The 17,293-nt window shown below is 39.7% G+C and overlaps 1 protein-coding gene across 1 annotated transcript in view; it reads right to left on the reverse strand.

The window, feature by feature from the left end:
• Positions 1–17,293, reverse strand: part of LOC126271931 (Down syndrome cell adhesion molecule-like protein Dscam2) — a 1,166,847-nt gene that overhangs the window by 50,264 nt on the left and 1,099,290 nt on the right. Inside the window, exons 28-29 of the mRNA XM_049974347.1 lie at positions 12,078–12,347; positions 1,141–1,407 (exon numbers count right to left, since the gene is read on the reverse strand). Of these exons, the coding sequence (XP_049830304.1) occupies positions 1,141–1,407; positions 12,078–12,347 (537 nt within the window). The remainder of the gene's footprint in view (positions 1–1,140; positions 1,408–12,077; positions 12,348–17,293) is intronic.

A 17,293-nucleotide genomic window follows, 5' to 3' on the forward strand; every position in this document is an offset into this window, starting at 1 on the left:
CTGTTTCATTGAAGATTATCCATTCTGTTGCTTTCATTAAGATAGGAGGCTCCTATTTGCTGTTACCCACCACACCAAGGCTTTCTAGCATAATAGCCCATTGCCCTGAGTCTGTGCCACGTAAAAGAATGGCACATACTTCTTGTGTACAAGTGGAGTTTGCAGCTCAGGCATTAGCATTGTGATCTCTTTGTGGTTATAGGGTTATGACTGTGAAGGTCCATAATGATCTCCCTCTCCTCCACCATTCTCCCCATGACTGATAAGCTACTCTGCTGGCTTTCATGTGCTAACATAAATCAACTCGAATGAGAAGTGCACAGGACCTCCTCATACAGTGGATAGAGTAAACACAAGGTGTCTTACCCTAAATGGCCTACATTTCTGGAGGAAATATGAAAGTGAAGGGCAAAATTAAAAATGGAAACACAAGTACCAGAAGTAGTTCAGGGTGTTAGTGAGGGGAGCTAATACTAAGCATTGTCTTGATAATAGCAGAGTTGTTGACAGAAATGCTTGCCTCTTACAACAGGTAAGAGTTATGGATCTGTTCTAGTGCCTGACCCCATAGGGGAGGGAGTACAATGAATTGCCAGAGGTTAAAGTTGTGGCACCAAACAGGAAGTAATACCAAAAGGCCTCGGCCTCATGCTTGCCAAGCAAGTACTCAAAAATGAACTGTGAGCCCTATAAAGCAAGGTCTTCCATTATCCTCACACAATTAGTTTCATGTGCTTGTCCTGTTCCATTCAGTCTATAAGAATAGACCCAAATATTTAATCAAAAATGTTTGGGACCATGAGTGTAGTACTGATACTCTACTCTAAAGTTACTGGAATTGATGTGCATTATCTAGTTTTTATCTTCATTTACAACAAGCAATCATCTCTACAGCAAGCAGTAATTTTGTCTGCCATTCTAAATTCTGGACTTCCTCAGTGATAACACTTTCTGATATAACACTGTGAAGCAAACATTCTAGAGTGCTGATCATGCTGTCTGACAGAGTATTTTTATAAAATGTACAAATTACATACATATGTAAACTCTCATATGAAATTGAAAACTTTTAAAAAATCAATTAAATTCATTCTTTCCTTCTCTTTGTTTATTAAATAATTCCAATAGGAGGCTTCTAACCATGATGTGGTACTTTAGATGTTCTGCTGTTGGAAGCTGGTATGCGATATTGAACAGGTTTGGACTCATTCCGTCTTGGGCTGCCAGGACCTCCACTGCTGTCTGAGTCCTGATCAGCACCCATGGAACAGCTACGTGACCTGCTGAATCCTACTGCACTGGTACTGTTGTGGACATGACTTGGAGGTGACTTGGTGCGTCGATGCCCACTGGATGCGACTGCCACAGAGACAGGCAGTGTCTGCTGACTCGAGATGCAAGAGATTTCTGTGCAAAACACAACTTGCTCACTTCATATTATGAACACTTATACTAAACTAATACAATTATTACTTGTATTTCAACTAAATAGGTGATCAAGTTATGTTTGGCAAATATGATTATATGGTAAACTATATCACTTTTACCATCATGATAAGCTGAATTATTTGTCTTTATTTCTGATCCTACTACTCTGTCAGCCCAGCAGGAAATGATTATCTAATGAAATCACGAATTTTGTAAGTTTTCTGGTAATTTGTAATTTCTCACCAGATGCACTTGGGCCAAAAACTGCAGAAATAACCAGTAAGCCAAGGTAAACTCAAATTCTAAACATGTATGTAAAAGGCGAATATGTTTTAATAAAATGAAGTATCTATTAAACACCCAAGGCAAAACTTAATGGTATTACATACAATTAACTGCTTTTTCAAGCAGTTGCCTTAACCCGTAGGCTAACTGAACACACTTCCAAACCGACACAAACTTTTATTGCCACTGATGTTTCCACCTATATTTTCAGACCAGTTTTCAGAAAGCAATTTGGTATTGTTTCATCTTCACTGGATTTATCTTCACTAGTCCATTTAACTACAGTGAATTTATTGCAATATGTAGTCAAGTTCACTACAAAAGAACACGACCTTGAGTATGAAATGATACCCACTAGATCTAAATTGAAGATAGGCACAACAAAAGTCTGAAGTGGGCTTTCAGCCAACAAGACCTTTTTCGAAATTAGACAACACACACACACACACACACACACACACACACACACACACAGACACGCATGCAAACGCAACTTCTGCACACATGACCACAGTCTCTGGCAGCTGAAGCCAGACTGCAAGCAGCAGCACATGACGGAAGAGAGGCAGTTGGGTGGTGCAGGTATGGAGGAGGCTGGGCTGGAGAGGTGAAGGGATAGCAGGATTGAGGTAGGGAATGGAAAGTGGTAAAGTGGTGCTTGTGGGAGCATACTGAGATGAGGTGCAGAGGGGATAGGGAAGCTGTGTGCAGTTGGGTGGTTAGATGGAGGGAGGGGTGGAGGGGGGGAGGTTTCAGAAAAGTGAGAAGTAAAAAGACTGCGGATGTGTCGGTGGAATGGAGGGTTTTGTAGTGCTGGAAAGGGAACAGGTAAAGGGCTAGATGGGTAAGGACAGTGACTAATGAAGTGGCACCATACAGGGAAGAGGTGGAGGGGGGAGGGGGGGGGGGGGGTAGGGCAGCTAGGTGCAGTTAGGAGGTTAGACTGAGAGAGAGGGAGAGTTGGGGTTGCTGAAAAGGAGAGAAGTAAGAAGACTGAGGGTGCATTGGTGGTATGGAGGGCTAGAATGGGAACACAGAAGGGATGAGATGGGTGCAGACAGTGACTAATGCAAGTTCAGCCCAGGAGGATTACAGGAACATAGGATATATTACAAAGGGATTTTCCAACTGTGCAATTCAGAAAAGCTAGTGTTTGTGGGAAGGATCCAAAAAGCACAGTATGTGAAACAGTCATTGAAATGAAGAATGTTGTGTTTGGCAGTGTGCTCAGCAAGGGGATTGTCCAGCTATTTCATGGTCACAGTTTATCGGCAGCCATTCATGTTGACAGACAGCTTGTTGGTTGTCATGCCCACGTAGAATGCAGCACAGTGGTCGCAGCCTAGCTTGTAAATCGCATGACTGGTTTCACAGATAGCCCTTCCTTTGATGGGATAGGTAATGTTTGTGATTGTACTTGAGTGATGGGAGGATGTATGGGACAGGTCTTGCATTTAGGTATACTATAGGGATATGAGTCATGAGGAAAGTGGTTGTTCAGGGATGGATGAGGATATTGTGTAGGTTTGGTAGGTGGTGGAGTACCACTGTGGAAGGGTTGGGGTAGATCATTTCTTATTTCGCGGCACAACAAGAGATAGTTGAAACCCTGGTGGAGAATGTAATTCAGTTGCTCCAGTCCTGGGTGGTACTGAGTCACGAGGGGAATGCTCCTCTGTGGCCAGATGGTGGGGACTTTGGGAGTTGGTGAGTGACTGGAAAGATAAGGCATGGCAGATCTGTTTTTATACAAGGGTGGTAGGGTAATTATGATCTGTGTAGGCCTCAGTGAGGACCCTTGGTATATTTTGAGAGGGACTGCTTGTCACTACAGATGTGATGATTATGAGTGCCTAGGCTGTATGAATGGATGTTCGTGGTATGGTATGGGTGGCAGCTGTCAAAATGGAGGTTTTACTGTTGGTTGGTGGGTTTGATATGGACAGAAGTGCTGATGTAGCCAACTTTGTGGTGGAGGTCAACATCAAGGAAGGTGTCTTGTTGGGTTACTTAAAACAAGGTGAAGTGAATGGAGAAGGTGTTGAGGTTCTGGAGGACTGTGGATAGGGTGTCCTCACCCTCAATCCAGATAATGAAGATGTCATCAGTGAACATGAACCAGGTAAGGGGTTTGGGATTCTGGGTGTTTTAGGAAGGAGTCCTCTAGATGGTCCATAGGTTGGAATAGGGTAAGTATCATGCAGGTGCTCATAGCTGCACCAATAATTTGTTAGTAGGTAATGCCTTCAAAGGAGAATTAATTGTGGGTGAGGATATAGTTGGTCATTGTGACTAGGAAGGAGCTTGTTGATCTGGAATCTGTCAGGCATTGGGAAAATATTAAGGCCATGGGCATTTTGGATGATAGTGTAAAGGGAGGTGGCATCAATAGTGATGAGCAGGGGACCATGTGGTAAAGGAAGTGGAACCATGGAGAGTCTATGGGTATTAGCCGCAACCTACCCTCCTATATTAAAGATACCAATACCAACCATTTCCTCCATCGAAATGGTTGGTTTCTTTAATATAGGAGGGTAGGTTACACTAATACACTGAAGGTGTTAGTCAATGCTGTCCAACAGCAATACCTCCTCTTTGGTAGCTGCCACCCAGTCAATACAAAGAAGCCGCTTCCATACAGCATAACCACCATGGCCATTGCATTGTTGGTGATGAGCAGTCCCTCTCAAAATATACTGAAGGTCTCATCGAGGTCTTCACATACTGCAATTACCCTACCAACCTTGTACAAAAGCAGATCTCCCATGCTTTATCTTTCCAGCCACCCACCAACTCCTAAAGTCCTACCATCCAGCCACAGAGGAGCATTCCCCTCATGACTCAGTACCACCCAGGACTGGAGCAACTGAATTACATTCTCCACCAGGGTTTTGACTACCTCTTATTGTGCCCTGAAATAAGAAATGTCCTACCCACTACCCTTTCCACACCTTGCCCACAATGGTTTACCACCGCTCACTGAACGTACATGATATCCTCATCCATTCCTACATAGCCTTTGCTCCCAACCCCTTGCCTCATGGCTCATATCCCTGTAGTAGAACTAGATGAAAGACCTGACCCATATAACCTCCTACCACTCAAGTCTAGCCACAAACATCTCCTACCTGTGAAACCATTCATGTGATGTACAAGCTAAACTGCAACCACTGTGCTGTATTCTATGTGGGCACGATAACCAACAAGGTGTCTGTCCACATATATGGCCATCGACAAACTGTGGCCGTGAAACAGCTTGACCATTCCAGTGCTGAGCATGCCACCCAACATGACATTGTTCATATCAATGACTACTTCACAACCTGTGCCATCTGGTTCCTCCCCAACCTGAATTGTGCAGGTGGGAACTCTCCATGCATTGTATCCTACATTATTGTAACCCTCCTTCCTTAAAACTTCATTAGTCATTGTCCTTAACCACCTAGCCCCTTCCCTGTTCCAATTCCACCACTACATAGCTCTCCATTCCACCAATGGATCTCTATCTTTTGACTTCTTTTCTGCAAGCCTCCCTTCCTCCATCTAATCTCCCAGCTGCACCCAGGTGCCCTAGCCCCTCTACGCCTTGTCCCCGTATGCTCCCACTAGCAGCATTTTCCATCACCTGCCCCTACCCTGCTATCCCTCCCCATCCCTCACTCCAGCCCAGCCTCCTCCTTACCCCCACCAACCTGTTGCCTCCCCTATCATGCATTACTGCTCACAGTCTGGCTTCAGCTGCCAGAGACTGTGGTCATGTGTGCGAGTTGTGTTTGCATGAGTATGAGTATGTGTGTGTATGTCGTCTAAGTTCGAGGAAGGCCTTGTTGGTCGAAAGCTCACTTCCCAACAGTCTTTTTGTTGTGCCTATCTGTGACTCAGCATTTCTGATATACACTGTGTAGCAACTATCTTTTTCATAATATTGTTACATTCCATCTTGGATTTTCCATAATTTGATACTTGATCTAAATTTAGAAGTAGAAAGGTTGGGTCTGCACATCTATCATTTACTTTAAGAGGCAAAAAATTGAAACATTCATTTAAATCATAGGCTATAATTAGGAACAATACCAATAAACAAAACATTGTATTATTTCTTAACCTTGAAAGACAGAAAGTGGAGAGGCCTTTTTGACCTTTTTTCCCCCTCCCCTTGTCTCTGTGGCTAAGTTGTCACTTTTTGTGACACATAGTCCAATGTTAGGTTAAATTCCAGTACTTTAGCTTGCCATTGGTCTTCAGCCAGCAGGGCAGGGAAAATTTTACCATACAGTTGATCAACCATAACTGTGTATGCTGAAATCCTCCATCGGCCTCTCACATCATCTCTGGGGTGTTCAAACGTTCATAGCACTTTGAAACAAAGGTATATGTTTCTGAAGAAAAAAATCCACCGCTTAAAATGAGAAATTTAGTAACATGGATGGAGTCAAGACATTGTGATATGATTAACTCCAGCTTTGACATAAGAAAATTTGAATATTTGCTGCCCTGGCCAGCACATTCTCCAGATCTCTCAGCAACTGAAAATTTCTGGTCAATGGTGGCCAAGCAACTGACTCATCACAATACGCCATGGTGAACTATGGTATCATGTTGAAGTTGCATGGGCAGCTGTACCTGTACACACCATCCAAGCTCTGTTTGTCTCAATGCCCCATTATTGCGGCCAGAGGTGGTTGTTCTGGGTACTGATTTCTCAGTATCTGTGCACCCAAATAGCATGAAAATGTAATCACATGTCAGTTCTAGAACAATATATTTGTCCAACGAATACCTGTTTATCATCTGCATTTCTTCTTGGTGTAGCAATTTTAATAGCCAGTAGTGTATAGCAGTTTTAAATTGGTTTCCAGCCAATAAACTTGTTTGAAATCCGGGAAAAAGCTCAATGGTTTCTGGTAGGTTTGTCTAAGAATATAGTGAAAAAAATTCAAACTCTTAGGAAATCATATTGCCACCAAACTGAACTGAGAACAACCAAGTCTGTAAAAACACCTCGTGAATATCCCACCTCAAATGGAAACTGAAAACTAAGAGATGTGGTTATTAGTAATTATCTTTGTATGATGTATTTTTGGGTCTTTCAGTCATATATCTCATATAGCTTACTTATGTGGAGACATTGTCACCATACCAGTAAAATTTTCTTCTTCTTCTGATTTTGCTAGGACCCTTCAGGATCAAGTGTGGCTTGTTTGCACATCTTCTTTCTTCCCAATACCTCTTCATTCTTTCACTTCTTCTGTTAAGACAACTTTGATTTTGGTGTCCAGCCACCTGACTCCATCCACCAACACTTTATACTTCTCCCTGTCCTGTACTACTGCCTGCACATTCTTTTCTTTTATTCCTACAGCCTTCCAGTCATCTCTGACTTCCTTCACCCAGCTAGAATCTATTGCTACTAGTGGTGTAACAGAAGTAACAAAATACTTCAATGATCAGGGACTCAAGGTGAATGTCACCAAATCTCAACTACTGACATTTAAAATGGGCAGTTCTCATCACAACAATATGAATAGTGTGTGTAATATCTTTGCAACAGAAAATGGTAACTGTAAATTTCTGGGTGTATATGTTGATGAAAATTTGCGGTGGACATGCCACATTAATTTCGTATGCGGAAAAGTCAGTAGTGCCATATATCTACTCAGCCAGCTCGCAAAGATAGTTCCTAGCCAAGCACTGAAATGAGTATAATATGGAACATTTTACCCCTTTCTCAATTATTGGAATTGAACTATGGGGCTGTGCGGCTGATGTACATTTAAAAAGAATACTACTACTACAGAAAAGAGCAATAAGACTTATACGTGGGATGGGACATAGAGATTCATGTCGTGACGTGTTTGTGCAGCACGAATATCTGACAATATGACAATATATTCTCTGTACATCTTCAAAATAGTTGTATTTTTTATAAGTCAACCAACAGAAGCTATCAAGGGCAGTGATGTACACGATCACAACACTAGAAGAAAGTGTTACTATTTCTGTAACAGAACAACATTAAAAATGACTGATAGAAGTCCATATATCAGTGGTTTGATTTGGTATAACAAGCTACCAAACTCTCTAAGAACATACACGGGAAATGTTATTAAAACAAAATTAAAATCTTTTCTAATAGAAAAATGTTTATATTCTTTCAATGAATTTTAAAGTAGTGATTGTAACATGAGGCATTAGCATGTCAGTTGTAATGTGATAAATGTAAAAAAATAGACATAAGAAGCAACAGCTACAGAATATAGTGTATTTTATAAGTATAAATATAACCATAGTATTAAGTCTGACCTTTGCAAAAGCCATCATCATGATGGCTCCAAACAAAGAAAATGTAAACAAATAAATAAATGACATGTTGCATTTCATATCTTCTTAGTCAACCTGTACTCATCCATCCTCATGATGCGCCCAAGAAGTCGTAACCTCTTTTTCCGTACCTCACTTGATATGGGTTCAATATTTTCATACAGTTCCTGTCATGTTCTGTGTATCTAGATATCCCCATGTGTTTTGGTGCACCATATGTCTCTCAAAAGTTTCCACTCCTCTCTCTCTTTTGCTAAGTGTGATCATTTCTGATGCATACAGAGCAGCATTTCTAACAGTTGCTATGTAATCTCACAATTTGGCATTCCATGACAGATTTTTCTTGCCATATGTCATTTTTCACCACATATTGAAGCTTTTGCAAAAGCAGTGCCCTGTCTACTATGCTACTGTAGTTCTGCATGCCACCAGTTATCTTCTCACCCAAATAACCAAAACTATTGATTTTCTCAACCACTTGGCCATCTATCTTCCAGTCAGACTCAGTGTTGAATGCCTTGGTCTTCAATCTGACCTTTTCTGCTGTTTTGGTTAGATTTTTTAGTGCTGTATTTGGCTCTTCTTCTGTCTCATTTAAGAGTGCTATGTCATCTGTGAATGGCAGGCAGTCCACTGTTGCATTACATTTGACCTTGTACCCTATTTGCACACCTTTAATCTTCATGTTGCTATTTAGTTGTCTCCACTGTTTTACTGCTTTGTGCAAAACCAGGTTAAATAAAATTGGTGACAGTCCATCCCCTAGCCAGACTCCTGTTTTTATTTCAAAGCTGTCTGACAGTGTACTGCGATGTCTGATCCTGGCAGTAGAGTAACATTCCCTTTATTATTACATGTGTTGTAGCACCCAATCCTCTATCTTCTAATACATCAAGCAGAGTACTTCTGTCAACTGAATTGTAGGCCTTTTGGAAGCCCACAAATGTTGCTATTGTCTTTTTTTCCTTTCCTGTGTCTATGTTCTGTTATCCTTTTGATTCCAAATATCTGTTCTGTACAGTTACTCTCTTTATTAAAGCTACACTGGTACTCTCCTATTGTCAGCCCCCGTTGTTCTTCAACTGTGTTCAGCTAGATTCTCAACAAAACCTTGGACCCTATGTTTAAGAGAGAGAGGCCCCTGTAGTAATCCAGTACTTCCTTGTCCCATTTCTTGTGTAGTGGTATTATAATGGCTTCTTTCCAGTCTATGGATATTTTCTTATTTTTCCAGATATCCATTATTATATTGTACATACTTCTTTCTATTTCAGGCCCACCCCACTTGATCTCTTCAGCACAGATACCATTATTGCATCATGCCCTGTTGTTTTTGAGATTTTTAATTGCCTCTGCTATTTCTGCCTTGGTGGGTGCATTGTCTAGAGTATCCTGACTTTCGTCCCTAGAGCATAAGTGTGTCCATATACCTAGCCATATCCTCACACATCTATTTCTCACCAGTTTTTATTGTGTCATCTTGTCCTATTATGAAGAATTCTTTTGCCTCAAAACCTTTAGTTCCACTCTTCATTTCCCTGAAAAAGACTCATGATTTGCTTCTTTAAGTTTATCAATTCTCTTGGCATTTATGATCGTTTTGCTAGCAATTTTTCTTGCACTCTGGAAGTTTAACCAGTCTTCTTGCTTTTTACAGGATTGACATTTCATCCATGCTTTCCTCCTGGTCTCGACTGCATTCTCACATTCATCCGTCCGCCACTCATGCTTCCTTTTCTTGTTGTTAGCAGCCAATCGCACTGCCTCTTCTTCCATCATATCTCTCACTCTCTTCCAATCACTCTGAACTACCATTCTCTTTGCATGCTCTATTCTGTATTTTTTCAGAAGATCTAGGTCACTTCTGTGAGTGTTTATGGTCCTATGTTTCCTTGCTCTGATGGGTATGCATATGCACTTTTATTTTGACAAGGTATTGATCTGATTACATCCTTCTAGTTTTCCTCACTTTCATGTTCATAATCTCTCTGTGCTTCTTGTCATGGACTGCTACATGATTTAGCTGTTTTTCCCCAATCCTCTTTCCAGGGTTGACCCTCTTTGTTTTCCAGTAACATTTTAAAAATACAAATAAAATTTTTTCCCTGTGATAAGTAAGACTAGTCCTATGGAGTTTAATAGTAGCCATTGTGGGTCTGCATACCTCTTTGTTAGGAACAACATTAAATAATATGATTCCAGGGAACCTGTTCATAAACACCATACTATAAATTAGGCAAATAGTGACATCCCAAGGCACGGGCTACAAGTAAGAGGAAACTTCCACAAAATGAATGTCTTCAAATTTTTTTTATTAATTTCCTCTGCACTATTTGAGAAAAAACTATACAAAAGGCTGGCAGAGAACCCATGTTACAACATAAACAAGTTCTATCATATGAACAATGATGATTTTTAACGTTTAAAATTCTACTTCTGCTGTTTCTTTTGCTATGGACAACAATTATTTTAGTTTTTAGATTGTAGTTGTTCCTTTTGTTTTGACTACAGTACTGTAATGAAAAAAAATGGAAAATCCAGGTTGGAGTAATGACAATATTGTGAAAAGGATGGTTGCTACTCACCAATAGCAGAGGTGCTGAGTTGCAGATAAGTACAACAAAAAGATTGTCAGACAAGTAAAGTTTCAGCCGAAAAGGCCTTTTCAGTCAAAAAGGCCTTCATCTGAATAAGACAACACACACACACACACACACACACACACACACACACACACACAAAACATATGCAAACGCAACTCAAATAAACATGACCACAGTCTGTGGCTGCCCAGGTCATATTAGTGATTTTGAGCTTAAGCCCATTTCACCTAAATAAATAATGTGGATTATGTGAGGCAAAGTAAGAAAGGTGGTTTTGACTTATCAGTGGAATAGACTTAAATCAGCTAAATATGTTCAAGCTAGACTTTTTTTTTAATAAAGTTTGTATATTCTCAAATTATTCCTGCATTTGCAAAAGTGAAACTTAAGGTAAGGGTGAAGTTTCAGGAAAAGTACTTCCTTCGAGACTTATAAGGAAACCCAAAGATGTGTACTTGAAACATTGCCCATGCTCCTTGTTAGTGTCTGGTGTGTTATGCATGATCACCAGCTCCATCTTTACTACTGACAGAAGGTGCAGGCATTGTCTACAGCAAATTTTGCACTAAATATCAATTTTTGCACGTGGTATCTACATCATTGTGTTAACATGCCTAAATTTTCACACCACATTTTTTTAATGGATGAAGCTCACTTCAACAGGGAGGCTGTTTTGAACTATTAAAGCAACCAGAGTTGGGATGACAAAATTCCTCAATACACTCATTCATGTGGAATTTGCAGTAGTTCGGTATCTGTGTGTGTGCTGGTATCATTTATGGTTATCTTACTGGGCCACACATTCTTCCATACCACCTAACAGTTCCCAGATACTTGGCATTCCTGCAAGAGGTACTGTCACTCGGTCAGCAAATTGGATTTAAGCATGATGGTACACCATGCATTTTATTTGTTGGCATCTGTGAATGTCCCAATCAAACATGTGATGTAAGGTGGATAGGTCAAGGTGGACCAACTCCTTGACCACCACAGTTACCAAATTTAACGCCCCTTAACTTTTTCTTATGGGATTGTATGAAGAGCTTTGTGTATAAGACTCCCATATGGTCAAAGAAGATATTGCACAGATCTTGGGAGCAGGAGAAATCATTCAGTGTATCCTAGGGTTTGTGGACCTTGAATCTGAAAGCATTGTACATATCAAAACTTTATCTATTAAGTCCAACCCCAGAGAGCCTGTAGTATATACTGCAAAACAGCTCATGTAATGTAAGTGCAGAATGTAGTGTAGTATGACTTTAAAACACTTGATTTTTGCTTGTAAATAAACCTGATCTTTGGATTAACTTGTCCTGCCTCATGTGGGGTATTTGTTGTAGCATATAGTTCTATACTGCATGTATTAAGACATACAGCGAATGAGTCTCAAATTATAATTGTATAAATATATTACACGTTTCATGTTATCTGATTCGTTACCTAAGCTAAGGCCATCTGGTGGGCTTTTGGAAGATCTTGGTAACTTGATTTCACCAGAATTACGTGATGCTGCTGACTTGGCTCTTACACGTGAGTAATACTCTTTGGTTGACTTGCTTCCATATCCTGATGTACTTGGTCGAGGCTGCCCAGAATAACATTCTTGTTGGCTGAATGTCTGGAACTGCATTGAATAGTCCATTGTCTGTGTATTGTTAGGCCCACTTGGTAAACTGAATGTTGCATATGGACAGATTTCATAGTCCTGACCTGTAACATGTTTGTGTAAACTACATGAAATTACAAATATTACCTTGTTTCTTAAGTTCTAAAAAGACATTTTAAAAAACAAAAGGCTCACAGTAGAATTTGAAAGGACATGATATTCTGGATGTATAGAATGCTGACAATTATTGCAACCTTCTGCGATTCGTACTTTTGGTTACATATATTTCCTCTTAATACTTTTTTCCAAACAGGACAGTAAACAAAAATGTTTAGAGATACTTTCTGCTATATTTTTACCATTTTTAGAGCCACAATTTCAGTATAATGAGAGTAAAATACAACTCGACAAACCAGTATCTCTGTATTACTAATGGTTATTGTATTCATATCGGTACACAAGAAGAAACAAATTTACAGTAATAATAACTAGTAATTAAATTCAATAATTTGTCTACCAACTTGAGACATGTACAGTGAAGAGACAAAGACACTGGTACTCCTACCCAATATCATGTAGATCCCCCTCAATCACGTAGAAGTGCTGCAACATGACGTGACATGGACTCGATAATGTCTGAAGCAGTGCTGGAAGGAACTGTCACCATGAATCTGTAAGAGTACAAGGGGGTGGAGTCCTCTTCTGAACAGCACATTGCATGGCATCCCAGGTATACTCAATAATGTTTATGTTGGGGAGTTTGGTGGCCAGTGGAAGTGTTTAAACTCAGAAGTGTATTCCTGGAGCCGCTCTGTAGCAATTCTGGATGTGTAGGGTGTCACATTGTCTTGCTGGAATTGCCCAAGTCTGTTGGAATACACAATGCAGATGAGTGGATGCACATGATCAGACAGGATACTTATGTACAAGTCGCCTGTCAGAATCATATCTAAATGTATCAGAGGTCCCGTATCACTCTGACTGCACATGTTCCAAACCATTACGGAGCCTCCACCAGCTTGAACAGTCCCATGGTGACATGCAGGGTCCATGGATTCATGAGATTGTCTCCTTTACCCATACACATCCATCTCCTTGATGCAATTTGAAATGAGACTCATTTGACCAGCAACATGTTTCCAGCCACCAACAGTCCAATGTCAGTAATGATGGGCTAAGACAAGGAGCAATGCTTTGTATCATGCAGTCATCAAGGGTACATGAGTGGGCCCTCAGTTCCAAAAGTCCACATCGATGATGTTTCATTAAATGGTTCACATGCTGACACGTGTTAATGGCCCAGCATTGAAATCTTCAGCAATTTGCAGAAGGGTTGTTCTTCTGACACGTTGAACGATTCTCTTCTGTCATCATTGGTCCCATTCTTGCAGGATCTTTTTCTGGCCACAGCAGTGTCAGAGATTTGATGTTTTACTGGGTTTCTTATATTCACGGTACACTTGTGAAATGATCATATGGAGAAATCTGCACTTCATCACTACCTGAGAGATGCTGTGTCCCATTGCTCATGCACTGACTATAACACCTTGTTCAAACTCATTAAAACTCGATCGCCTGCCACTGTAGCAACAGAAACCAATCTAACAACTGCACCAGACACTTGTCGTTTTATACAAGCATTGCCCACTGCAGCACCATATTCTGCCTGTATTTGTATATACATGCCTATACCAGTTTCTTTCGCTCTTCAGTGTAAATGTGGTTATTATAATTACCGAATAAAACAGCAAGATGTTTGCTTAAAACATTGAACAAGATAAAGATAAATTATAGTTAATGACAGTCATTTTCATCAAATGTAAGCTGCTAACTAAATAGTTACTTTATTTACTAGCAGTTTTGATTAAACAGTTCAACCGCAAGTGTTATGAAAAGTCAGCCCAGCATAGAGATAACACAATGTCATCAGTAATGAAATAAAACACATGAAGACCAACTAGCAAAAATCACTGATACAAAATCTTACGGCTTCACAGTTATGATAGACATATGTTATCAGTCACAAACTGTTATTGTGAAAAGTGAGTATGATTAAAAACGTACCCATTATTGTTACCAAGAAAGAAGATTGCTAGTACGACTTCCATAGCTGTGTTTATACAGGACTTGTGACGGTTACGTGTATTGAATTTAATATCTGATGACAATAATGGCACCAGCCGCTGTGGCTGAGCGGTTCTAGACACTTCAGTCTGGAACCGTGCTGCTGCTATAGTTGCAGATTCAAATCCTACCTCTGGCATGGATGTGTGTGATGTCCATAGGTTAGTTAGGTTTATGTAGTTCTAAGTCTAGGGGACTGATGACCTCACATGTTAAGTCCCATAGTGCTTGGAGCCATTTGAACTATTTGATTGTCTATGAAGACAGCAACTGTTCTCGAAAGAACAGATTACTGTTGATGACCGTGCAGCTTTTCCCTGGAATAAATGATGACTAACTGAAACCCTCAGCTGCCGACAGGTGTTGTTGATAAACCTCCATGTGGACATCTGAAAATGTTTGCCCCGACCGGGGCTGTCCACATCGAGGTATATCAACAACACCTGTCGACAGCTGAGGGTTTCAGTTAGCCATCATTTATTTGATACTAACTGGTAAGTTTTGAATTAGGGCCCACAGTTTCTGACCTACATGTTTTGATTGCAATTGCTTGTGTCAGATCTGTGGTTATGACTACAACATATCCGCACAGGTTGATATATTATAATAACTGTTGAAGACCGTGTGATTACAACTGGCAGTAAATAAATTTTTTGTTCAACCAGTAGCTTATATTTGCTTAATACATTGTGTATTTAAATATTTACAAGTTATGCGACATAATCTGCATGAAATTTGTTAAATGAGTAATGTTTGGTTGCATGAGAATAATGGAAGAGTATAATACAGAGAAATGAATTTTAAAATTGTCCCACATTGAACTTTCTTTTGGGATTATTAAGTTAATTCAATTGAAACTTTTATGCAGCTGTTTTTCTTACCTAACCCAAGCCCCATTATGTTTATGGACCTGGTATTAACATTGTTCTTTTGACCCTATTCATTATTATGAATCAAGATGTCATCAAATTGAAACATTTTAAATTGCAGAATTAGTGTGAGTTATGACACATAGGATATTCCTATTTTCTATTAAAACAAAATTTAACCTGACCAGATTGATCAATTACTGAGTATAAGGAAATACCAGATGAGTGAAAGCATATGTACAGAGTGTATTAAAATGTGTTTCACATTCATAGAAAACATAGCATTAGTCACAGAAAAAATAGTGTTTGAGACATGGGCCATTTCACTTACGTAGAGAGTGGTCAGTGTTAATGGTTTTGACTGCCTTGCCTTTGACATTCATTGCTCACTTATTGTTGGTTGCATTTGCTTTTGTATTGAGCCTTCTGATAGTGATGATGATGTCAGACATAGCACTTAAAACTGTCTGCAATATCAGCTATTCCTTTCATATCTTTTGAGGCTTGCTGGCATCAGAATGAGATTGGTGATTCCACAGTGAGTGAATAACATGAACAGTGAGATGTGCTCCAGTGTTTCTGTCTGCAATTGGAGAACATTACCCTTGCAGCAAGACAACAGATGTGGTTTATGCACCACCCCATATTCGATGCCTTATACAAGAGTACCTAACACAAACATTTAATGAGCGATGTATTGGTCAAGAACATCCAGCAGCATGATATTCCCATTCATGTGACCTTAGTCCCTTAGATTTCTGACTATGGGGACATTAAAAAGCAATGGGATGCATTGAAAATGGGTACACATTACAGGAACTTGTCTCTTATGCATATGGGGAAATCAAGGGCAGCCAGGTGTATTTGCATGAACTCCTGTTTCATTAAGGAGGAGGACTGAAAGATGTATAAGAACCAGTGTTAATCACATTGAGTAACTGCTGAATTGTCTGCAAACAGGTGGCTATCCTGTAAGAATAGGTGACTTTTTTTTAACGCCAGCATACAATCGCATGAGAATTTGGTGAGTTAGGTGATAGCTTAATTCTTTTTATCAGCATCTATTCGTCAACTTACTCATTTTGCTTTTTTTATAATTAAATCTGATTTTTCTATACCACTGACATTTAATTTGTTTTGCATCTGTATGAAACCACAGTTTTTTGTACTGTTATGAGTGCTTTGATGTTTCACAGCTTACTCTGCTTCACTTAGCTGTAGAAACTGTACATTTTTATTCCATTTTATTTCACCAGTAGTAAACCCCTAATTCTTTAAAGACTCAAACTCTCATTATTAAACAGCTTCATATGTCTGATTGCTTTACAAATGAGGTAATGTATTAAATATTTGACTTTAAGTATGTTAGAAACAGTTTTGAAATTATGCTTAAAGTTTGTCGGAAGTTGCTAAGTGGTCCCATTGTGAAATGTTGGATGAATATAGTCTGAGTAATTTGTGCTACATTGTACAGCTCACACAGTATATGGTGGCCTATGAGCAGTGACCAGTTTTTGTCCAAAGAGGTGGGCAAGTTCATTTGTTTGTTTGTTTGGGATGGGAGGCCAACAGTGTCTGAAACTTCTCGGCCAGTCAGTGATGACAAAATTGAGGCACATGCCCTGCAGTATTTTCCAAATGATTTTACAGAAACTCCTTGGTAAAAAAATCCATTTTTGCTTTACTTATAGCTTTAAATGTCAGTTTCATAATGTTGTGCCCATCATTTTGTTAATGGTCATAGTTATTGTGATATTTATGTGGAAGTAAGACACTGTGTAAAATTCAAAGAAAGGTTTTAATGAAAAATAGAGGTTGCTATGATCTTGCATTTGGTGCATATTACATAATAAGTTGCAGAGTATGAACTTTAGCTAACATATTAAATTGTTCAAAACAAAGATTCCAAGACTTACCAAGCGGGAAAGCGCCGGCAGACAGGCACAAGAACAAAACACACAAACACAGACACAGAATTAATAGCTTTCGCAACCGATGGTTGCTTCTTCAGGAAGGAGAGGGAAAGACGAAAGGATGTGGGTTTTAAGGGAGAGGGT

Source organism: Schistocerca gregaria, chromosome 5, assembly GCF_023897955.1.
Source record: "Schistocerca gregaria isolate iqSchGreg1 chromosome 5, iqSchGreg1.2, whole genome shotgun sequence".
NCBI lineage: Eukaryota > Metazoa > Arthropoda > Insecta > Orthoptera > Acrididae > Schistocerca > Schistocerca gregaria.